General features: G+C 48.5%; 1 protein-coding gene across 3 annotated transcripts; it reads left to right on the top strand.

Annotated features, from left to right (window-relative positions):
- Position 1: 1 nt before the first annotated feature.
- Positions 2 to 15,738, top strand: VPS52 (VPS52 subunit of GARP complex). Of its 3 annotated transcripts, XM_061146414.1 has the most exons (20): positions 2 to 315; positions 1,101 to 1,185; positions 1,338 to 1,390; positions 1,569 to 1,644; positions 1,838 to 1,905; positions 2,196 to 2,371; positions 2,972 to 3,122; positions 3,417 to 3,517; positions 3,590 to 3,722; positions 3,853 to 3,910; positions 4,269 to 4,402; positions 4,830 to 4,985; positions 5,448 to 5,566; positions 5,822 to 5,945; positions 6,226 to 6,321; positions 6,411 to 6,518; positions 6,741 to 6,806; positions 14,368 to 14,479; positions 14,697 to 14,815; positions 15,021 to 15,738. In XM_061146414.1, the coding sequence occupies exons 1-20, from the start codon at positions 226 to 228 to the stop codon at positions 15,165 to 15,167; spliced, it is 2,172 nt and encodes a 723-aa protein (XP_061002397.1). In that variant the 5' UTR covers positions 2 to 225; the 3' UTR covers positions 15,168 to 15,738. The 3 variants fall into 3 exon arrangements, with proteins under 3 accessions (XP_061002397.1, XP_061002399.1, XP_061002400.1); XM_061146416.1 differs by lacking the exon at positions 1,338 to 1,390 and having other exon boundaries at positions 3 to 315; XM_061146417.1 differs by lacking the exons at positions 2 to 315; positions 1,101 to 1,185 and having other exon boundaries at positions 1,337 to 1,390; positions 1,834 to 1,905.
- Positions 15,739 to 17,164: the final 1,426 nt, after the last annotated feature.

Raw genomic sequence — 17,164 nt, 5'->3', positions numbered from 1 at the left:
GTCTTGTGTGTGCGAGCAACAAAGGTTCCGGTTTGAAGATTGTGCTTAAGAATTTCACTTGTCATTTGCACTTGGGTGAAGCGGTTACAGCTGAAACAGGAAGACTGCAGGCAAACAAATATCTGGAAGCGATTTCGCGCCGTGCAAGACACTCCAGGGCCTGTAGTGCCATTCCGGGGAAAAGATTCGCCTGACTGACAGCTGCCGGAAGTGAGGCTGCGCGGAATGGCCGCCGCTGCGACCATGGCGGCAGCTGCTCGCGAGCTGGTGTTGCGGGCCGGGGCCTCAGATATGGAGGAGGAGGAGGGCCCGCTGGTGAGAAGCAGGGCTGTTTCTCCTTCAGAGTCTTGTCCAGTCTCCTCCCGTCAGGAAGGCCTGGGCTGGGTGTAGGCACAAGGGTGGGAACTCGCAGCTGCCAGTGATGCTACCCGGCTTGGCTCTCCAAACGCCTCCTTGGGATCCGACCTGAACCTGAGCGGGGGTCAGCATGGCCGAGACTCTGGCTCTGGGGCCACAATTTCAGTTAACTTCCAGATGTTTGGGCAGAGTAGAGAAGCAGTATAAAGTCTAGGAACATGGCTTCTGGAACCAGATTGCTTGGGCTCTAATTAAAGCCCTGCCACGTATCCTCTGTGTGACTTCGGGCAAGTTTAACTTGTCTCTCTATGCGCTTATTTCCACACCTATAAGGAGAAAAAACTAAGACCTACTATATATGTTGTGGGTTAGGATTGGGTGAGTGAATATATGTAATATGGCACCTGGCAGGTAGGAAACTTGGGGCGCCCCAGAGGGATGGTGATAGAACATTTAAGGTAGCAGCAGTCTAGAGATCCTAAATTCACCTGCAAGTTCTACTCTGCCCTCTGCATCTCCTAATTTTTCTCATTTGGTTACCTTCACCTTTCGTGGGTTGCCTGTTCTCCTTGTCCCATTCCCTATCCATTAGCCCCAATTAGAATGAGACAATATGGAACTTTTGACATTTTGTGAACTCAGTATTTACCTGTGATTCCCCAGTGAAAGTCCCTCTTCTCCACTCGAAGCATTCCATTATATTCTGTTCTCCTTCCCTTTCCCATTAATCTGTTCCTCTCCAGGGGGGTGGTCCAGGTCTTCAGGAACCATTGCAGATTGGAGAGTTGGACATCACCTCTGATGAATTCATCCTGGATGAAGTGGATGGTAAGTGATGGCAGGAGGTGGGGGGTATGTGGTCCTGTAACCTGAGAGGCTGAGCTCTGCAAGTACTAAGACAGGGACTGGTGTGCGGATGTTCAGTGTGGAGACAGAGCTGTAGAACTAGCTGAACCTTTGTGATGAACTTCTATTTGCAGTTCACATTCAGGCGAATCTGGAGGATGAGTTAGTAAAGGAAGCTCTTAAAACGGTGAGGCTTTCCAGCGTACTAATCTGCCCCTCCATGAACCCTCCCCTTAAAGGAAAGAAGAAAGTACTTTGCGCTCCTAGTATCACCCTGGTGTCGTTTTCTCTAGTCCTTCATTGACTTTGTTCCAGTGTCCCTTCACTGACTTCCTCCTGACCCTCTCACGTTTTTGTTCTCCCAGGGTGTGGATCTTCGTCACTATTCAAAGCAGGTTGAGCTGGAGCTACAGCAGATTGAGCAGAAATCCATTCGGGATTGTATCCTCCAGCAGAGGAGAGGGGTGCTGTTATTAAAATGGGCATTTTGTGGGGGTATGGTGCTGACAGCCCAGCCGGGGCTGCCATATTCTCTCTGAGGTTTCTGTCACCTCAGGGAGAAATTGGAGAGGTCCTACGGAAGTCTGAGAATCTCCATTTCCACAGTGAGGCCCCTTGACTTGTTGTGAGTCAGATATCCAAGAGAGTGAGAACATAGCATCTCTGCACAATCAGATCACAGCCTGCGATGCTGTCCTTGAGGTTAGTAACCATGCCGTGGGACCCCTCATGTCCCTAAGCGCAGATCATGGTCTTTAAGACCATTCTTTAAGCCATCTGCCTCGGGCAGGGACAGTTAGAGACGTTTTCAGGGTGATCTCAGCAGCCTTTTCTATTGTTGCTGCCATGACTAACATTGTTATTTGCCTTTGGGGTACCTCTTTCCTTATCAACCACTACTCTCATAGTTTGATAAGTATTAGAGACTTTACCTAGAAACTTGTCCTCTACCAATCCTATGGCCATTCAGCAGCACTTCTGCCTTCTCCCAGCGCATGGAGCAGATGTTGGGAGCTTTTCAGAGTGATCTCAGCTCCATCAGCTCTGAGATCCGGACACTGCAGGAACAGTCAGGAGCCATGAACATTCGACTGCGGAACCGTCAGGCTGTCCGGGGGAAACTCGGGGAGCTTGTTGATGGTCTCATGGTGCCCTCTGCTCTGGTCACGTGAGTCACTAGTTTGAAGGGTCCTAATGTCATAGCTAACTCATTGGAAAAGATCCTGCTGCTGGGAAAGATTGAAGGCAGAAGACAGAGGATGAGATGGTTGGATGGTATCACAGATTCAGTGGATATGAGCTTGGGCAAACTCCAGGAGATAGTGAGGGACAGGGAGGCCTGGTGTGGTGCAAGCCGTGGGGTTGCAAAGAGTTGGACACGACTGAGTGACTGAATAACAAAGGACAACAGCATCATAGAAAGTAGATGGGCTGGCGTCACCTACCCTCCGTAACCACGTGGGGCTCCTGGCTCCAGGTTATCACTCACTTTCCAGAAAATGATGGGTAGCTGACAGCTCTTTCTTACCCTGACTCAGGCTTTAAGGAATAGGAATCACCTGGGGTCAGGCATTGAGGAGGGGTTTAAGGCTGATGGGGGTGATGGAGGTATGTGCATCCAGGAACAGAAAATTGTGCATGTCTTCTGACCCTGTGATGCAGTGTACGAAGGGAGAGGAGACGGAAGCTGGATGCCACGGGTATGGTCTAGAGTCTAGGGGTGTCTGGGTCTCCCTCCTCACTCATCCCACCCCTCCCTGCCCCCCAGGGCAATTTTGGAGGCACCAGTCACAGAGCCCCGGTTCTTGGAGCAGCTGCAGGAGCTGGATGCTAAGGCAGCTGCGGTCCGGGAGCAGGAGGCTAGAGGCACGGCGGCCTGTGCAGATGTCCGGGGCGTGCTCGACCGCCTCCGAGTCAAGGTGGGAAGTGGGGGTGGACACCCTAGAAATGACTCGAACCAGCTTCCCTTAGACCTCTACCCTGGATTGCCCTGGCAAAGCTCACTGTAGCCCACCCCGAAGAACTTCTCCTTGCCTTTACGTGGCAGGGCTCATCCTCACATCTCTGGGTTCCTCTGAAAGTCTAAACAGGTATCAAAGAGGTGTTCCCTACTCTTGCTCCTCCAATAGTCAACATTCGTTCCTTCCCTCGGTGCTTCCCAGGCAGTGAGAACACTGCATCTTCATGCCCTGTGTTTGGTCCCCCACGTCTAGGCCGTGACAAAGATCCGAGAGTTCATCCTTCAGAAGATTTATTCCTTCAGAAAGCCAATGACCAACTATCAGATCCCACAGACAGCCCTGCTGAAATACAGGTTGCCACCCAGAGAAAGGGCGGGTGTCCTGGGGGGCTGGCTGGGAGACTGACTGGTCCCTGGCTCCTCCAGGTTTTTCTATCAGTTCCTGCTGGGCAACGAACGAGCCACTGCGAAGGAAATCAGGGACGAGTACGTGGAGACGCTGAGCAAGATATATCTGTCTTACTATCGCTCTTACCTGGGGCGGCTCATGAAGGTGCAGGTGAGCCTCTAGAAGGAGAGGTGCTCTGGGCGCCTGAGCTGGGAGGAGGGACTTCTTTTTTTGTTGTACATCTTTTTATGTTGTACATTGGGAAGAAATAGTTCCTAGTTCTCTCTCTTCTTTTATCTAGTATGAGGAAGTCGCTGAGAAGGATGACCTAATGGGCGTGGAAGATACAGCCAAGAAAGATATCCTGGAGCTGAGGGGCGCTCCTGCTGGGCCTGGAGAGGGAAGGGCTTCTAGCTCCAAGGCCCTGCTGCTTACCTTTTTCTGTGGGACCAAAACTTGGAGAATGAGATCAAGGCGGGAGCCTCCTTCCTCAGAAAAATGCACAGATCATCCTAACACTGAGTTTTGCATATGATGTCAGGGAGCGTAGAGGCTCCCTGGAGCCCATTCACAGATGTCAGGTGAAGTGGGGCCCCAAGACTGGGGAGGAGGGACCCCGAGGCCATGTCTGGCTGCTGGGGGCCCCTGGAGGTCCTGGGTCTTTGATCTTCCATTACAGTTGTGATCTGACTGTTTTCCTTGACTCTGACCCTTCACGATTCTTCTCAAAGCCGTCCCTCCGCAGCAGGAACACCATCTTCACCCTGGGGACCCGTGGCTCTGTCATCTCCCCCGCTGAACTGGAAGCCCCCATCCTTGTGCCCCACACTGCCCAGCGGGGCGAGCAGAGGGTAGGAGGGAGAGCCAGCCTCAGCCTCGGGGCGGGGCTCTGAGGACAGAGCTCAGGACAGAGCTTCCTGGGTGCAGGCCCCGGGGGAGTCCCCATCTCCAGTTGCCCCCGCGCTCTGCGATGAGAAGAGGGTTGGACCATTGACTCGGGGTGTTACAGAGGGTGATAGGTCGTTAGGCAGGTGTGGCGGTAAAGGCAGGAGCAGCAACAGCAGGCGGGGGTGGGCTCTTTTCGTGTAGCGCTCCCCCCACCCCGCCCCTGCCCTTCAGTACCTGTTCAGGAAGCTCCTTCACAGCCTGAACGAGGGTTGGATGGGGAGGGTCTTCTGAGCTACCGGTTCCCAGTTGAGCTGATGTTCCAGCCATGTCCATGGAGAGCCAGGACTGGGGTCCACCCATCTGTGTCTCTTCCTACCTCTCCCATCCTAGTATCCTTTCGAGGCCCTCTTCCGCAGCCAGCACTACGCCCTCCTCGACAACTCCTGCCGTGAATACCTCTTCATCTGTGAGTTCTTTGTGGTGTCTGGCCCGGCTGCCCACGACCTGTTCCACGCTGTCATGGGCCGCACTCTCAGCATGACCCAGGTGAGCTCCCTTGCTCCTGGGCTGCTCGGCCCTGTCCCCCGTCCTCGTCAGCACTGCAGTGAGGTCACGGCCCTGGGGCACTGACACCAGGATCCCCTCGTTTTAGAACGCATGAGCTCATTCTCACTGTGTGACGCCCCACAAAACCATCAAAGCCTGGGGTCCCTGAGGCCCCCGCCTTGTGATTCACACCCAGGCAATAGCACCCGAACACTCAGGGGCCCTTAAACCTTGGTTCCTGGCCCTGAATTCTGCTGTGATGGGCTTGTGATCATAGATTAGGTGAGCAAGGCCGCAGGACATCGTGAGTGGCTGGTGGACAGGAAAGGGGGTGCATTTTCCATTTAGATCTCTCCCTGCACCCCCAAGTGTCACGTCCCCAAAGGAGCACATGCATCTGTCCTTGGTCACTGGGAAAGAGACACTTCAGTCCTCTGCCTGTTTCTAAATCCTAAACCACAGAAACACCTGGAGTCTTACCTCGTTGACTGTTACGATGCCATTGCTGTTTTCCTCTGCATCCACATCGTCCTCCGGTTCCGCAACATCACAGCCAAGAGGGACGTTCCTGCCCTGGACAGGTCTCTGAGTTCTGGTCCTTGATGCCCCGCTGGTCTTCAGGTCTTGGTCCTGCACAAGCCTGCCCGGATCCGTGGGCTCCCCCGATGTGAACTGTTGACCCTGGTCCCATTTGTCTGCCTGGAGGCGGCACTGCTGTTTCCAGACTCCCCTCTCACACCCACTCCTGCCTGCACTGGTGGCCACCCCTCCATCAGGTTTCTCCCGCCCCGCCGTGAGATCCCTCGCCAGGTCTCTGATTCTGACCGCGCCCGCAGGTACTGGGAGCAGGTGCTCGCCTTGTTGTGGCCGCGGTTCGAGCTGATCCTGGAGATGAACGTGCAGAGTGTCCGCAGCACTGACCCTCAGCGCCTCGGCGGGCTGGACACTCGGCCTCACTACGTGAGTGCGGGCAGGGGTGACGGGGGCTGCTGAAAGGCGGGGTGGAAGCCCCACTGTGCGGTCAGTAGGCCTTGGGGCTGTCTCGGCCTGGCTGGACATGTGGCCACCCTATGTGGGGGCGCCCTGGGAGTGTGGGCTGGGCGCTGTGGCGGGAGGGCCTGGAGGTGGGGATCACCCGGAGGCTGGTTGGCCAGCTTCGAGGGGGTCGGGAGGAGAGGGAGGGTTTGTGGGTTGAGCCAGGGGGTTGGCGTGAGTTTTCGTCCCGCCTTCCTACTCCCAGATCACACGCCGATACGCAGAATTCTCCTCGGCTCTTGTCAGCATCAATCAGACGATTCCCAACGAACGGACCATGCAGCTGCTGGGCCAGCTCCAGGTGCGGGGGTGCAGGAGGGGCCCCCTGTCACCCAGGGCCGAAGTGTGGGGGAGCGACCTGTCACCCCCTCCTTTTGGTCTTTTTTTCAGGTGGAGGTGGAGAACTTTGTCCTCCGGGTGGCAGCTGAGTTCTCCTCGAGGAAGGAGCAGCTTGTGTTTCTGATCAACAACTACGACATGATGCTGGGGGTGCTGATGGTACTAGAAGCCCCTTCCCCCGTCGCCCTCCCCCAAGACCTCGGGTCCCCCGTGTGCCCCCTTTCCTCCACGAGTGCAGGGATCATGTTGGCCTTGTCAAGCGTTTTCTTCCTGGAGTCTGACATGAGTCTGGCTCCATACGGTGAATGTGGAAGGTCAGGGATATTCTGACATGAAGGACAGCTTCTCCCCAAACTTGAGTTTCCCCTCCGTCTTCCTCAGGAGCGGGCGGCGGATGACAGCAAAGAGGTTGAAAGTTTCCAGCAGCTGCTCAACGCGAGGACACAGGTAGGGGTGTGGGGAGAGGGCAGGGGCAGCCCCATGCTGCATTCTCTTGGTGTCTTTGGCTGCCCTGCGTCTCTGGCGCAGTGCTCCGGCTTCTCTTGTTGCCGCACACAGGCCCTAGAGCTCAGGGCTCGGTACTTCTGGCTCGAGGGCTTAGTTGCCCCATCGCGTGTAGATCCTTAGTTCCCCAGCCAGGGACTGAACCCACGTCCCCTGCACTGGAACGCGGATTCTTAACCGCTAGACCACCAGGGAAGTCACGTGTGTGCTGTTTAGTTCAGTGAGTGTGTGCGCGCGTGCTTGCAGTGGCAGCTGACTCCAGGTACACGGAAGTGGAATTCTTAGACAACCCATGATTCACAGCATGTTGTCATTACTGGTCTGTTTTATTTTCTTTTTTGTTTTTAATGATCCAGACATCCACACAGCTCCCACACACCTTAGCAATAACTAACATCAAAGTCTGAATTCTCCGTCAGCCCCTCTCTCTCACATAGAGGCGCTTATTGACCTCAGTGTTGTGTTTGTCATGCCCTGGCTATAGGGAATAATAGAGCTATAGGGAATTCCCTGGCAGTCCAGTGGTTGGGACTCTTGGCTTCCACTGCAGGGGATATGGGTTCGATCCCTGGTTGGGAAACTAAGATCCTGCAGCACCAAAAAAGAAAGAAAAAAAAAAACTGTATGCCAAAACAGTAACTATTCAGTTTTGGTTTTGAGTGCTGTAGTAACAGAATCGCAGGGTTATTTCACGCATAATTTTTCTAGTATTGTCCTGTTATGACATGAGGCTGTAGCTCATTATTTTTAAAGTTAATTAAGTTAGTTACTTATATTAATTTGGGGCTGTGTTGGTCTTTGGTGCTCTGCGTGGGCTTTTTCTAGTTGTGGCGAACGGGGCTTCTCTCTCGTTGCGGAGCACGGGCTCTCAGGCGAGTGGGCTCAGTAGTTATGGCTCTCAGACTTAGTTGCCCTGCTGTATGTGGGATCTTCCAGGACCAGGGATCTACATTTATTTAGGAGTAATTACTAAGAATAATACATGGAATTACTAGAAATAATGACCTCATTTTTCCCCCCTAATTGTTTGGACTTTATTCTTTTAGAATTTGTCTTTTAAATGAACTGTTAAATGTTATCTTTTCAAAAGGAAATTTACTTGTTTGAACTGATATATAAAGTGCTGTTGATTTTTGTATATGGATTATATAGCCAGCCACTTCCTAAGTTATTTCTAATAATCCTTCTGGAGATGTGTGTTCCTGTGTAGGCATTCATAATCTCTGAATTGTGACAGTTTCAGTTCTTCCTATTTTATTCCTATGTCTTTATTCTCTTACTGCACCGGCTAGTACCTCCAGTTTAAAGCTGAATGGTTGAATAGAAGGGTGACAGTGAGAACCCTTACCTTTTCTTAATTTTTATTTATTTTTTTTTCTTTTTTTTTTCCTTTTCTTAATTTTTAAAAAATATTTATTTATTTATTTGGCTGTGCCATGTCTTAGTTGAGGCATGTGGGATTGTTTTTTCTTTTTAGTTGTGGCATGTGGGATCTAGTTCTTTGACCAAGGATGGAACCCAGGCCCCCTGCCTTAGCCACTGAACCACCATGGAAGTCCCTTCCTAACTTTAAAACAAATGCTTTCATCTTTTCCCCATTAAGAGTACTGTTATTGTAGGTTTTTTTTTTAATAGATATCCTTTATCAGGTAAAGAACATTTCTTTCAATTCCTAGTATTCCAGGAGTTACTGTTGTTTTTTAAATCATGAATGGGTATTGACTTTTTAATCAGGGATGTATGCTTTTTCTGCAGTTGTTGAGGTAATCATATATTTAATTTAAAAAAATTAGGACTTTGGGACTAACAGATATACAGAACTATATATAAAATAGATAAAGAACAAGGATCTACTGTATAGCACAGAGAAATATATTTAATATCTCATATTTTATAAAGGATAAGAATCTATAAAAGAATACATATATATGTATACATGTATATTCATTCAATATACATGTACTCACAACATTGCAGATCAACTATACCTCAATTTTTTAAAAAATCTATCAAGTGGTATATTACATTTGTAGATTTAGAATGTTAAACCATTCTGGATTTGGTCTGATTCATATAGAATTTCTGCTTCTCTGTGCAGAAATGAGATAGGCCTATGATATTCTTTCCTTGTCCTGCCCTTATGTCGTTTTGGTACCAAAGTCACACTGGATTTGTAGAGGCAGGTGGGAAGGAAGGATTTCTTCATCCTTTGTATTCTTTAAGATTTTGAGATTGAAATGATCTCTTCCTTTATAGTATCTTAGAACTTGCCAGCACAAACATCTAGGAAGATTTAAAACTATGAAATTAGCTCTAAATACTGCTTTTATTGAGTTCTGTGGGTTTGAATATGTAGCATTTTTATTATTCAGTTCAAAGAAGTTTTATATTTCAATTATTCTTTAATCCATAAGATTGTTTAGAAGTGTTTTAAAATTTCCAAAAGGCTTTTTGTTATTAAGTTTAACAATTTTAAGTTTTACAATTAATTTTACAACTTAACAATATTAAGTTTAACAATTGCATTGTGAATGGAGAATGTGGCCTTTTGGTATTGAAAATTTGAGATTTTTTTAGATTTGCTTTGGCCTAGGACATGATCAGCTTTTGAAAATGCTCCATATGTGTTTGAGAAGATTGTGTGTTCTTTGATTGTCACATGTGGGAATCAAGCTCTTTAATTGTTATTTACATCACTTACATCTTTACTGATTTTTTGTCAGTAGTTGCGAGAGATGTTTTGAAATTCATAAGTTTATCACTTTTTCACTGTGGTTTTATCAGATCTTGTTTTATATAGTTGCAGCTTATTTTATCTAAATTCTCAAAAGTTTCAAATCATATGATCTTACTTCTGACTTGAAGCATTTGCCAGTATATAATGACCCATTTTAGCCCTAATAACTTTCTTTTAAAGCCTATTATATTTTATATTAACATAGCTCTTCCAGCTTTATTTTAGTTAATATTTGCTTATTAATTTATTTCCACTTTTAAAAAAATTTCCTATTTTTTACTTTCTTTTTACTTTCCTTTTCATATTTTCACATTTTAAGTCTTTTAAAAATAGCAATAGCTGGAATTTTAAAAATCCAATTGAATTATCTCTGCCCTTTAATTTGTCTTTTTTTTTTAAATGTTTATTGTGATTAATGTGACAGTTCTACTTTTTTCAGCCATCTTTAGTTTTCTGTTTGTCTTGTGTCTTTTTTCTTGCCTTTGTTTTTCTTACAACTTTTTTTCTGTCTCTAATCGTTTGGATTTTGTACTCCATTCTTTTGGAATTTGCCCTTTGAGTTTTACCTCATATATTTAGCTTAACATCTAAACTTAATATTTAACCCCTGTCTCAAGTAATACATGGACATTTAAACATTTAAAATGTTTTAATGCGTCAATCACCCCTCCCTTTCTGCTTTCCCTGCTAATTATTGACCAGTGTTTTTTTCTGTCCTACTTTTGCTTTTTAAATGCCTTTATGTTCTTTACTTTACTTTTCTCTTGGCTGAACCACGCGACTTGTGGGCGCTTAGTTTCCCCCCCAGGGACTGAACGCACATCCTCTGCAGTGAAAGCACAGAATCCTAACCACTGGGTAGCCAGGAATCCCCTATATTCCTTTTAAATGTGAAATATTGTCTGTGTTCCCTGTGCTGTATCATATCTCCTTGTACCTTATTTATTTTGTACATAATGGTTTGTACCTCTTCATTCCCTGTCCCTGTCTTGCCCCTTCTCCCGCAGCCAGTGTTTTTTTAAACATTGCTTTCCTCCTATCTTTCTTCTCTCCTGGGATCTGGTCAGTTATAGGTTAAACGTTCCCATTCTGCTCTCTCTGTTTCGTAAAATAAATGTTTAGCTAGATGAGAAGGGAACCTGTTGTCCTCACGTGCACAGTTTGGTGACCAGAGGGAATGTCAGCTCTGCCTCCAGAACCGCAGTTCTCTAGACCCTCTGACTCCACAGAGATGTGCTTGGGGAGGCGGAGGACTCTGCTGAGCGCCGCTGAGGCCCTGAGGCTCTCCCGCTGGGGATGGTCCCTGTCCCTTTGGGCGGGCTGCTGCTCAGTACTGTGTGGGAGAGATTATGAGCCAAAGCCCAGCGTGCTCCTTCCTTCTGGTCACTCCTCTGTGGTCAGAATACCCTCTCCTGGCGGTCCAAAAGTCAGGACTCCGTGCTTCCACTGCAGAGGCCACAGGTTCTATCCCTGGTGGGGAAACAAAGATCCCACAAGCTGGGCCGCAAGGTCAAAACAAACAAACAAAAACTCACTCTCTTCGGCTGGATAGAGCGCTTAAAGAAAGTCCATCCAACTCTAGACCACTGCTGTCCCATAGAAATATAGTAGATGCCTCAAATTTTCTAGTGTCCAAATTTTATAGACAAAAAAGAAACAGGTGAAACAAATTTAATATGTTTTACTAAAAGCACTATGTCCAAGATACTGTCATTTCAACATTATTTATCCACAAATAAATGAGTAATGATTCATTTGAAAAGTTTTTCTATGTGAAGTCTCTTAGCCTGTATGTTCACAGCACATTTCAGTTTCAACTAGCCTTGTTTCAGGTGATCAGTTGTTACATGTGATTCATGGTGACTGTTAGGACAGGTCACCTCTGTTAGTTGAACTTAGCTTTGTATCTACCGGCTTTGCTGCCCACTGTTTAAGAGTATGGTGGGTTTATTGCATTTAGGCAACTATAATAGGTTGAATTTGGTTGCATGATCTCTGTCCCAAATCACATCACAAATAAAGATTCCTTAATTATGGAAAGATCTGTTCTTGGGAATGTCTTTCTCATCTCCTGTTAGTTATCTTGCAGCCTTCAGTGGATATAAGTGGATGTTTTGTGGGAAGAATGGAAAAGATTTTGTTACTGATATATCTGGAGAAGGAAATGGCAACCCACTCCAGTATTCTTGCCTGTAAAGTTCCGTGGTGGGCTACAGTCCACAGAGTCGCAGAGAGCCAGCCACGACTCAGCAACTGAGCACGTTATTGATATATAGTTGATTTACAATGTTGTGTTAATTTCTGCTGTGCAGCGAAGTGGCTCAGTTACACACATATGTACATTCTTTTTAATATTCCTTTCCATATGGTTTATCCCAGGATATTGGGTAGAACCCCCTGTGATATGCAGTAGGACCTTGTTGTTTGTCCATCCCATTTAATAGTTTGCGTCTCCTAACCGCGAACTCCTAATCCATCCCTCTTCCATCTCCCTCCCCCTTGGCAACCACAGATCTGTTCTCTATGTCTGTGAGTCTTCCTGTTTTGTAGATAGATTCATTTGTGCCATATTTTAGATTCCACAAAAGATTTTATTTTTAAATGTAAGTAGTTTATTTTGAAGTGGAATAAAAGTTCTACCTTCACCTTACTAGATCTTATATTTGGATTGGGTTTTTTGTTTTTCTTTCCTTTTTTTTTTTCTATTTTAATCCCACCCTTCCATTTTTTTTTTTTAATATTTATTTATTTATTTGGCTGCATCAGGTGTTAGTTGCTTCACACAGGATCTTTCGTTGCTGCGCACAGACTCTCGTTGTGGCACGTGGGCTTTGGAGGGAGAGGGCTCAGTCGTTGCAGCCCATGGGCTTAGTTCCTCTGAAGCATGTGGGACCTTAGTTCCCTATCCAGGGATCAAACCTGTGTCCACCAGACTCCCAAGGAAGTCCCTTGCTTCCACTGTTTTCTATTTGTTTGTTTGCCTTTTCATTTTAACTTTGTGTTTTGGGAAATTTCAAATGTACGTGCTATGTAGAAGATAGCATGGTGAACCCCCAGGGGCCATCATAGATCTTCAACCAATAACAGGACAGTTGTCTCATCTGTATCAGAACCCATTGTTCATCCTCCCATCAGTCCCCCAAACCTCAGTGATTTTGCATTAAATTCTGTACATCACTATCACTTCATCTGTGTCAGGATATGTTTTTTTAAACCACAATACTTTATCACACTTTAAAAAAAAATAGGACTTGGGGCTTTCACTTGAGGTGGCCTGGGAAAAAAAGAATCACTCTCAAAGTAGCTAGTATTCAGGTATCCCCACTTATAAACAGTGGTTCAAGTCAGGATCCATATACAGTCCATACATGCCTCTCTCTCTCTTTTAATTTATTTAGCTGTGCCGGTCTTAGCTGCAGCGTGTGGGATCTAGTTCCCTGACCAGGGATCCAGGCTGGGCCCCCTGCATTGGGAGTGTGGAGTCTTAACCACTTGACCACCAGGGAAGTCCCCGTATATCTCGCTGATCTATAGATTTCCCTTCTATCTCCTCCCTATCTCTTCTTTGCAATTTATTTGTGGAAGAAATTGAGTCATTTGTCATGTAGAATGACATAGAGTCTGGATTTTGCTGACTGCATTGTATAGCGTGCCTCAACTGTTCTTCTTTTCCTATAAATGTGTGATTCAATGGAAAGGCTTGATCAGATTCCAGTTAGATTTTTTTATAAGGCTGTTGAAGAGGTAGTGGTGTGTACTTCTCTCAGGGCACTTAATGTCTTCTTGGCTTTCTTTTTGCCAGTGGCCATCAGTGATCACCACCTAGACCATTAGGTTTTTAGATCTCTCAATGTCTCAAAAATTTCCATCTCCTTATCTATGCTGCATTAGTCATTTCTTCAATTATAAATTCCAATTTGCTCAATCATTTTTCCAGGTATATCTAATCTGTAGTTTAGCCAGCTGACTTTTTTTAAAATTAAAAAAAAAAAATTGTTTTCTTCTAAATCATTTCTTTAAAATCCCATTTTGTTTCAAGTCTATCTGTTTCTGAGCTTGGTAATAGGTCATGTTTGTGTCTGTGTCTTTAACTTCCTTTGAACATTTCATACAGAATGTACAACTGCTCTGTATGTGACAGTGTTAATACCGGCAGTCTTGGGTCTAAGTCCACTGCTTATTGTCTATTCTGACTCGTGGTAGCCTGCTTGCTTCTGTGACTGGGTATCTTTGAGCTCCTTTCTTGGTCTCAATCAGGGGCAGTCATAGGGGCCTAAATGGGGATCAGGGAGATTTCAGAGAAGACTTGTCTCTGCTTTTGCAGTAGCTGAAAGGTGCCATCCACCTGTGTCTACACTGGCACCTCTCAGAGGCTCTCATGAGACCAGGCTCAGCATCTCCACTCACGGCCGCATCAGCTCAGCTTCCTGATAGCAGAGTTGCCCTGACCATTGACTTTCCTGTAGCCCTGCCTCTCCCAGGTGCTTAGGGCCCGCTTCTCTGGTTCTAGCCCTCTGCTCCCAGCTCAATTTTTAAGAATTTAACTAAAAAAAGGTTTTGCTGTTTATTTTTATTTTTTTTTTTGAGAAGGGAGGAGATTTCCGCTACCTCTTGTGAGACCAACAGTGTCTTAAAGTATATGACTTTTCCAGAGGTTAGATGTTCTTATGGGAGTGTTCTAAGGACCAAGTTGGTCTTGATGTCAGAATTGGGAAAAATGTGCCTACCCCAGGAAACTCAACTCTGTATGTGTGTGCGTTCCTACAGGAATTCATTGAAGAGTTGCTGTCTCCCCCCTTTGGGGGCCTGGTGGCATTTGTAAAGGAAGCTGAAGCTTTGATTGAGCGTGGACAAGCGGAACGACTTCGAGGGGAAGAAGGTCTGAGGATGGGGTGGTTGTGGTGGGGTCAGGGGAAAGGTGAATGGAAAAGAAAAATTCAGGGATGCAGATTACATGGGGAGGGTGTCAAGCATGAAAGAGGGGGTCAGGAGAACCCCAGAAAAGAGGGGTTGCAGGGTGAGGATGGCTGTACCTTGGGGAGGATGTAGTGGGATCAGACATCACTTAGCTGTGATCTTTTTCCTCCTCCTCTCAGCCCGGGTTACCCAGCTGATCCGTGGCTTCGGCAGTTCCTGGAAATCGTCGGTGGAGTCTCTGAGTCAGGATGTGATGCGGAGCTTCACCAACTTCAGAAATGGAACCAGCATCATCCAGGTAACCTGCGACTCCCAGTCCCCACTCCCACCCCGCCCCACCACTGGATTGCCCTCCTGTTTTCTCAGGGCTTGGAATCATACAAGTGACCCTTGATCTTCAACTACCAACTGTGCCCAAAGTTCTGGCTGAGCCCTAAGCTGACGGCTGTCATCATCCTTAGCATCACCCTGCATCTCATCCCTCCGTGCCTTTCTCTGAGCAGGGAGCTCTGACCCAGCTGATCCAGCTCTATCATCGCTTCCACCGGGTGCTGTCTCAGCCGCAGCTGCGAGCCCTCCCTGCTCGGGCCGAGCTCATCAACATCCACCATCTCATGGTGGAACTCAAGAAGCACAAGCCCAACTTCTGATGCACCGGGCCCCTGGGGGTCGCCAGCCCTCTCCACGATCTTCTGTGCCCCATCCCATCCCCTTCTTCACCTGGAGCTCCCTGCCAGTTCCCCCCTTGCCTCCTAGGTTCTCACATGCCTCTCTCTGCCTTCATTCCCAGGACCCTGCTTCGTCAGGATAAGCTGGATCCCCTGGGCTTTGGGAATCTCCCTTGTCTCCAGGTTTCCCAGGACCACTTCCTCCTGGGCTTCCAAAATAACCTCTATTATCTTTCCAGTTTTGTCATTCCTCTCTTTACTCCCACCGCCCCATCCCCAAGGCTTTTTACTTCTCCCAGTAAAACCTTCTGGTTCACTCAGCTCTTGTCAGCATGTCATGAGGTGTGAAGCCTGGACTCTTGGAATTGGTGTGGCAGGGGAAGACTGTTTCATAATGGTTGGCTTTTTTTTTTTCTTCCACTCTAAGTGATTTGTTTTATGTCGCCTTTTGACCTAAGATCTCAGCAACTTAAACACTAATCAGTCCCCTCCTGGCTTGAGAGTTACATCAAGGTCAGTCTGCAGAAAATAATAAATACTTAGTATGATGTAACACTCTTTTCCCGTTTCTTTTCTCCTTCCTCCTGGGGCCTTCAGGTAGCCCCGTCTCTGCTCTGACTGCCTCCAGGCCTGTATCCCTTTCTGGTGGGTGTCCAGAAACTCGGGGCAGACGGTTACCTCTGACCTCCAGTTCCTTCAGGCCAAAGTGGTTGCGTTGGTTTTAGGGTGGGAACTGTTTCAGGAGTAACCAGCCTGGCGGAGGAAGTGACCCTGGTGAAAATAGCAGATGCAGGCCGCCTCGGCTCCCCTAACGCAGACGCCAGCTCTCCTTGCCTCTGGCCTCCCCAGGTTGACGCTGGGATTGCCTTCTCCCCTTGAGGGTCAGCTCCCTAGCTCCTTCGGTGTGGCCATCACAGCCCTTGCTGCTGCTCAGTCACTTCAGTCGTGTCCGACTCTGTCGCGACCCCATAGACGGCAGCCCACCAGGCTCCCCCATCCCTGGGATTCTCCAGGCAAGAATACTGGAGTGGGTTGCTATTTCCTTCTCCAATGCATGAAAGTGAAAAATGAAAGGGAAGTGGCTCAGTCGTGTCTGGCTCTTAGCGACCCCATGGACTGCAGCCTACCAGGCTCCAGCCGTCCATGGGATTTTCCAGGCAAGAGTTACTGGAGTGGGGTGCCATTGCCTTCTCCGCAGTCCTTGCTAGGGGGCTGCAGTTCCCACGCACTGGGCCGTGAGCGGGCCAGGTCTGCAGTGTGGCCATCTCATTCCTTCCTGTGTCTCGGCGCTTTCTTGCCGCTGCCCATACGGTCCTGGTTGAACTCAGACTTTAGACCGAGGAGACATGAGGGCGCCTGTAAATGCGAAGGGGGAGGGAGGGGCAGGGCAGTCAGGGGGAGACGGTAACTCGGGGACATCCCCCATCCCCGGCCTACTCGTTCCCCCCAGTGGCCACTTGGACCCTCTGGATGCCGGCCCAGCCCCCACGCGGAGGCGGGGAGAATCAGGGTGCAAAGCCTTCAGGGTGCAAAGCGCCGGGGCTGGGAGCGAGGACCGCGCTTCGTGGGGTTAAGGCGGAGAGCGCAGCGGATGGGCGGCCGCCTTTTGGGGGTGCCGCCCCGGCTCTGAGAGCGGCGCGCGGACCAGCCTCGGGACCCGCACCTCGGAGCTTCGGTTTCGGACGGTCTGAGGAGCCCGAGGGGATGCCGAGGGTGCAGGGAAGAGGCCTTAATGACCGCACCCCGCGTCCCCGCCACCCTCGCCTATCTGCATCCTCGCGGCTTTGCCCGCCCTGACTCCCCCGCAGACCTTCCTTGGGGCCCGCCGCGTGCTGGGCGGTGGCGCTCCGAAGGGGACACCGCGAGTTCCCTCCTGGGCGCCCGTGGCCCGGGAACCTTCCATCCCCCCACCTTCCATTCCTGTTCCTCGCAGCCTACCACTCCGCCTCCACCGGCACCCAGATGTCCTCACGCTGACC

Source organism: Dama dama, chromosome 7 (assembly GCF_033118175.1).
Source record: "Dama dama isolate Ldn47 chromosome 7, ASM3311817v1, whole genome shotgun sequence".
Classification (NCBI taxonomy): domain Eukaryota; kingdom Metazoa; phylum Chordata; class Mammalia; order Artiodactyla; family Cervidae; genus Dama; species Dama dama.
This window is presented reverse-complemented; position numbering and strand designations above follow the sequence as displayed.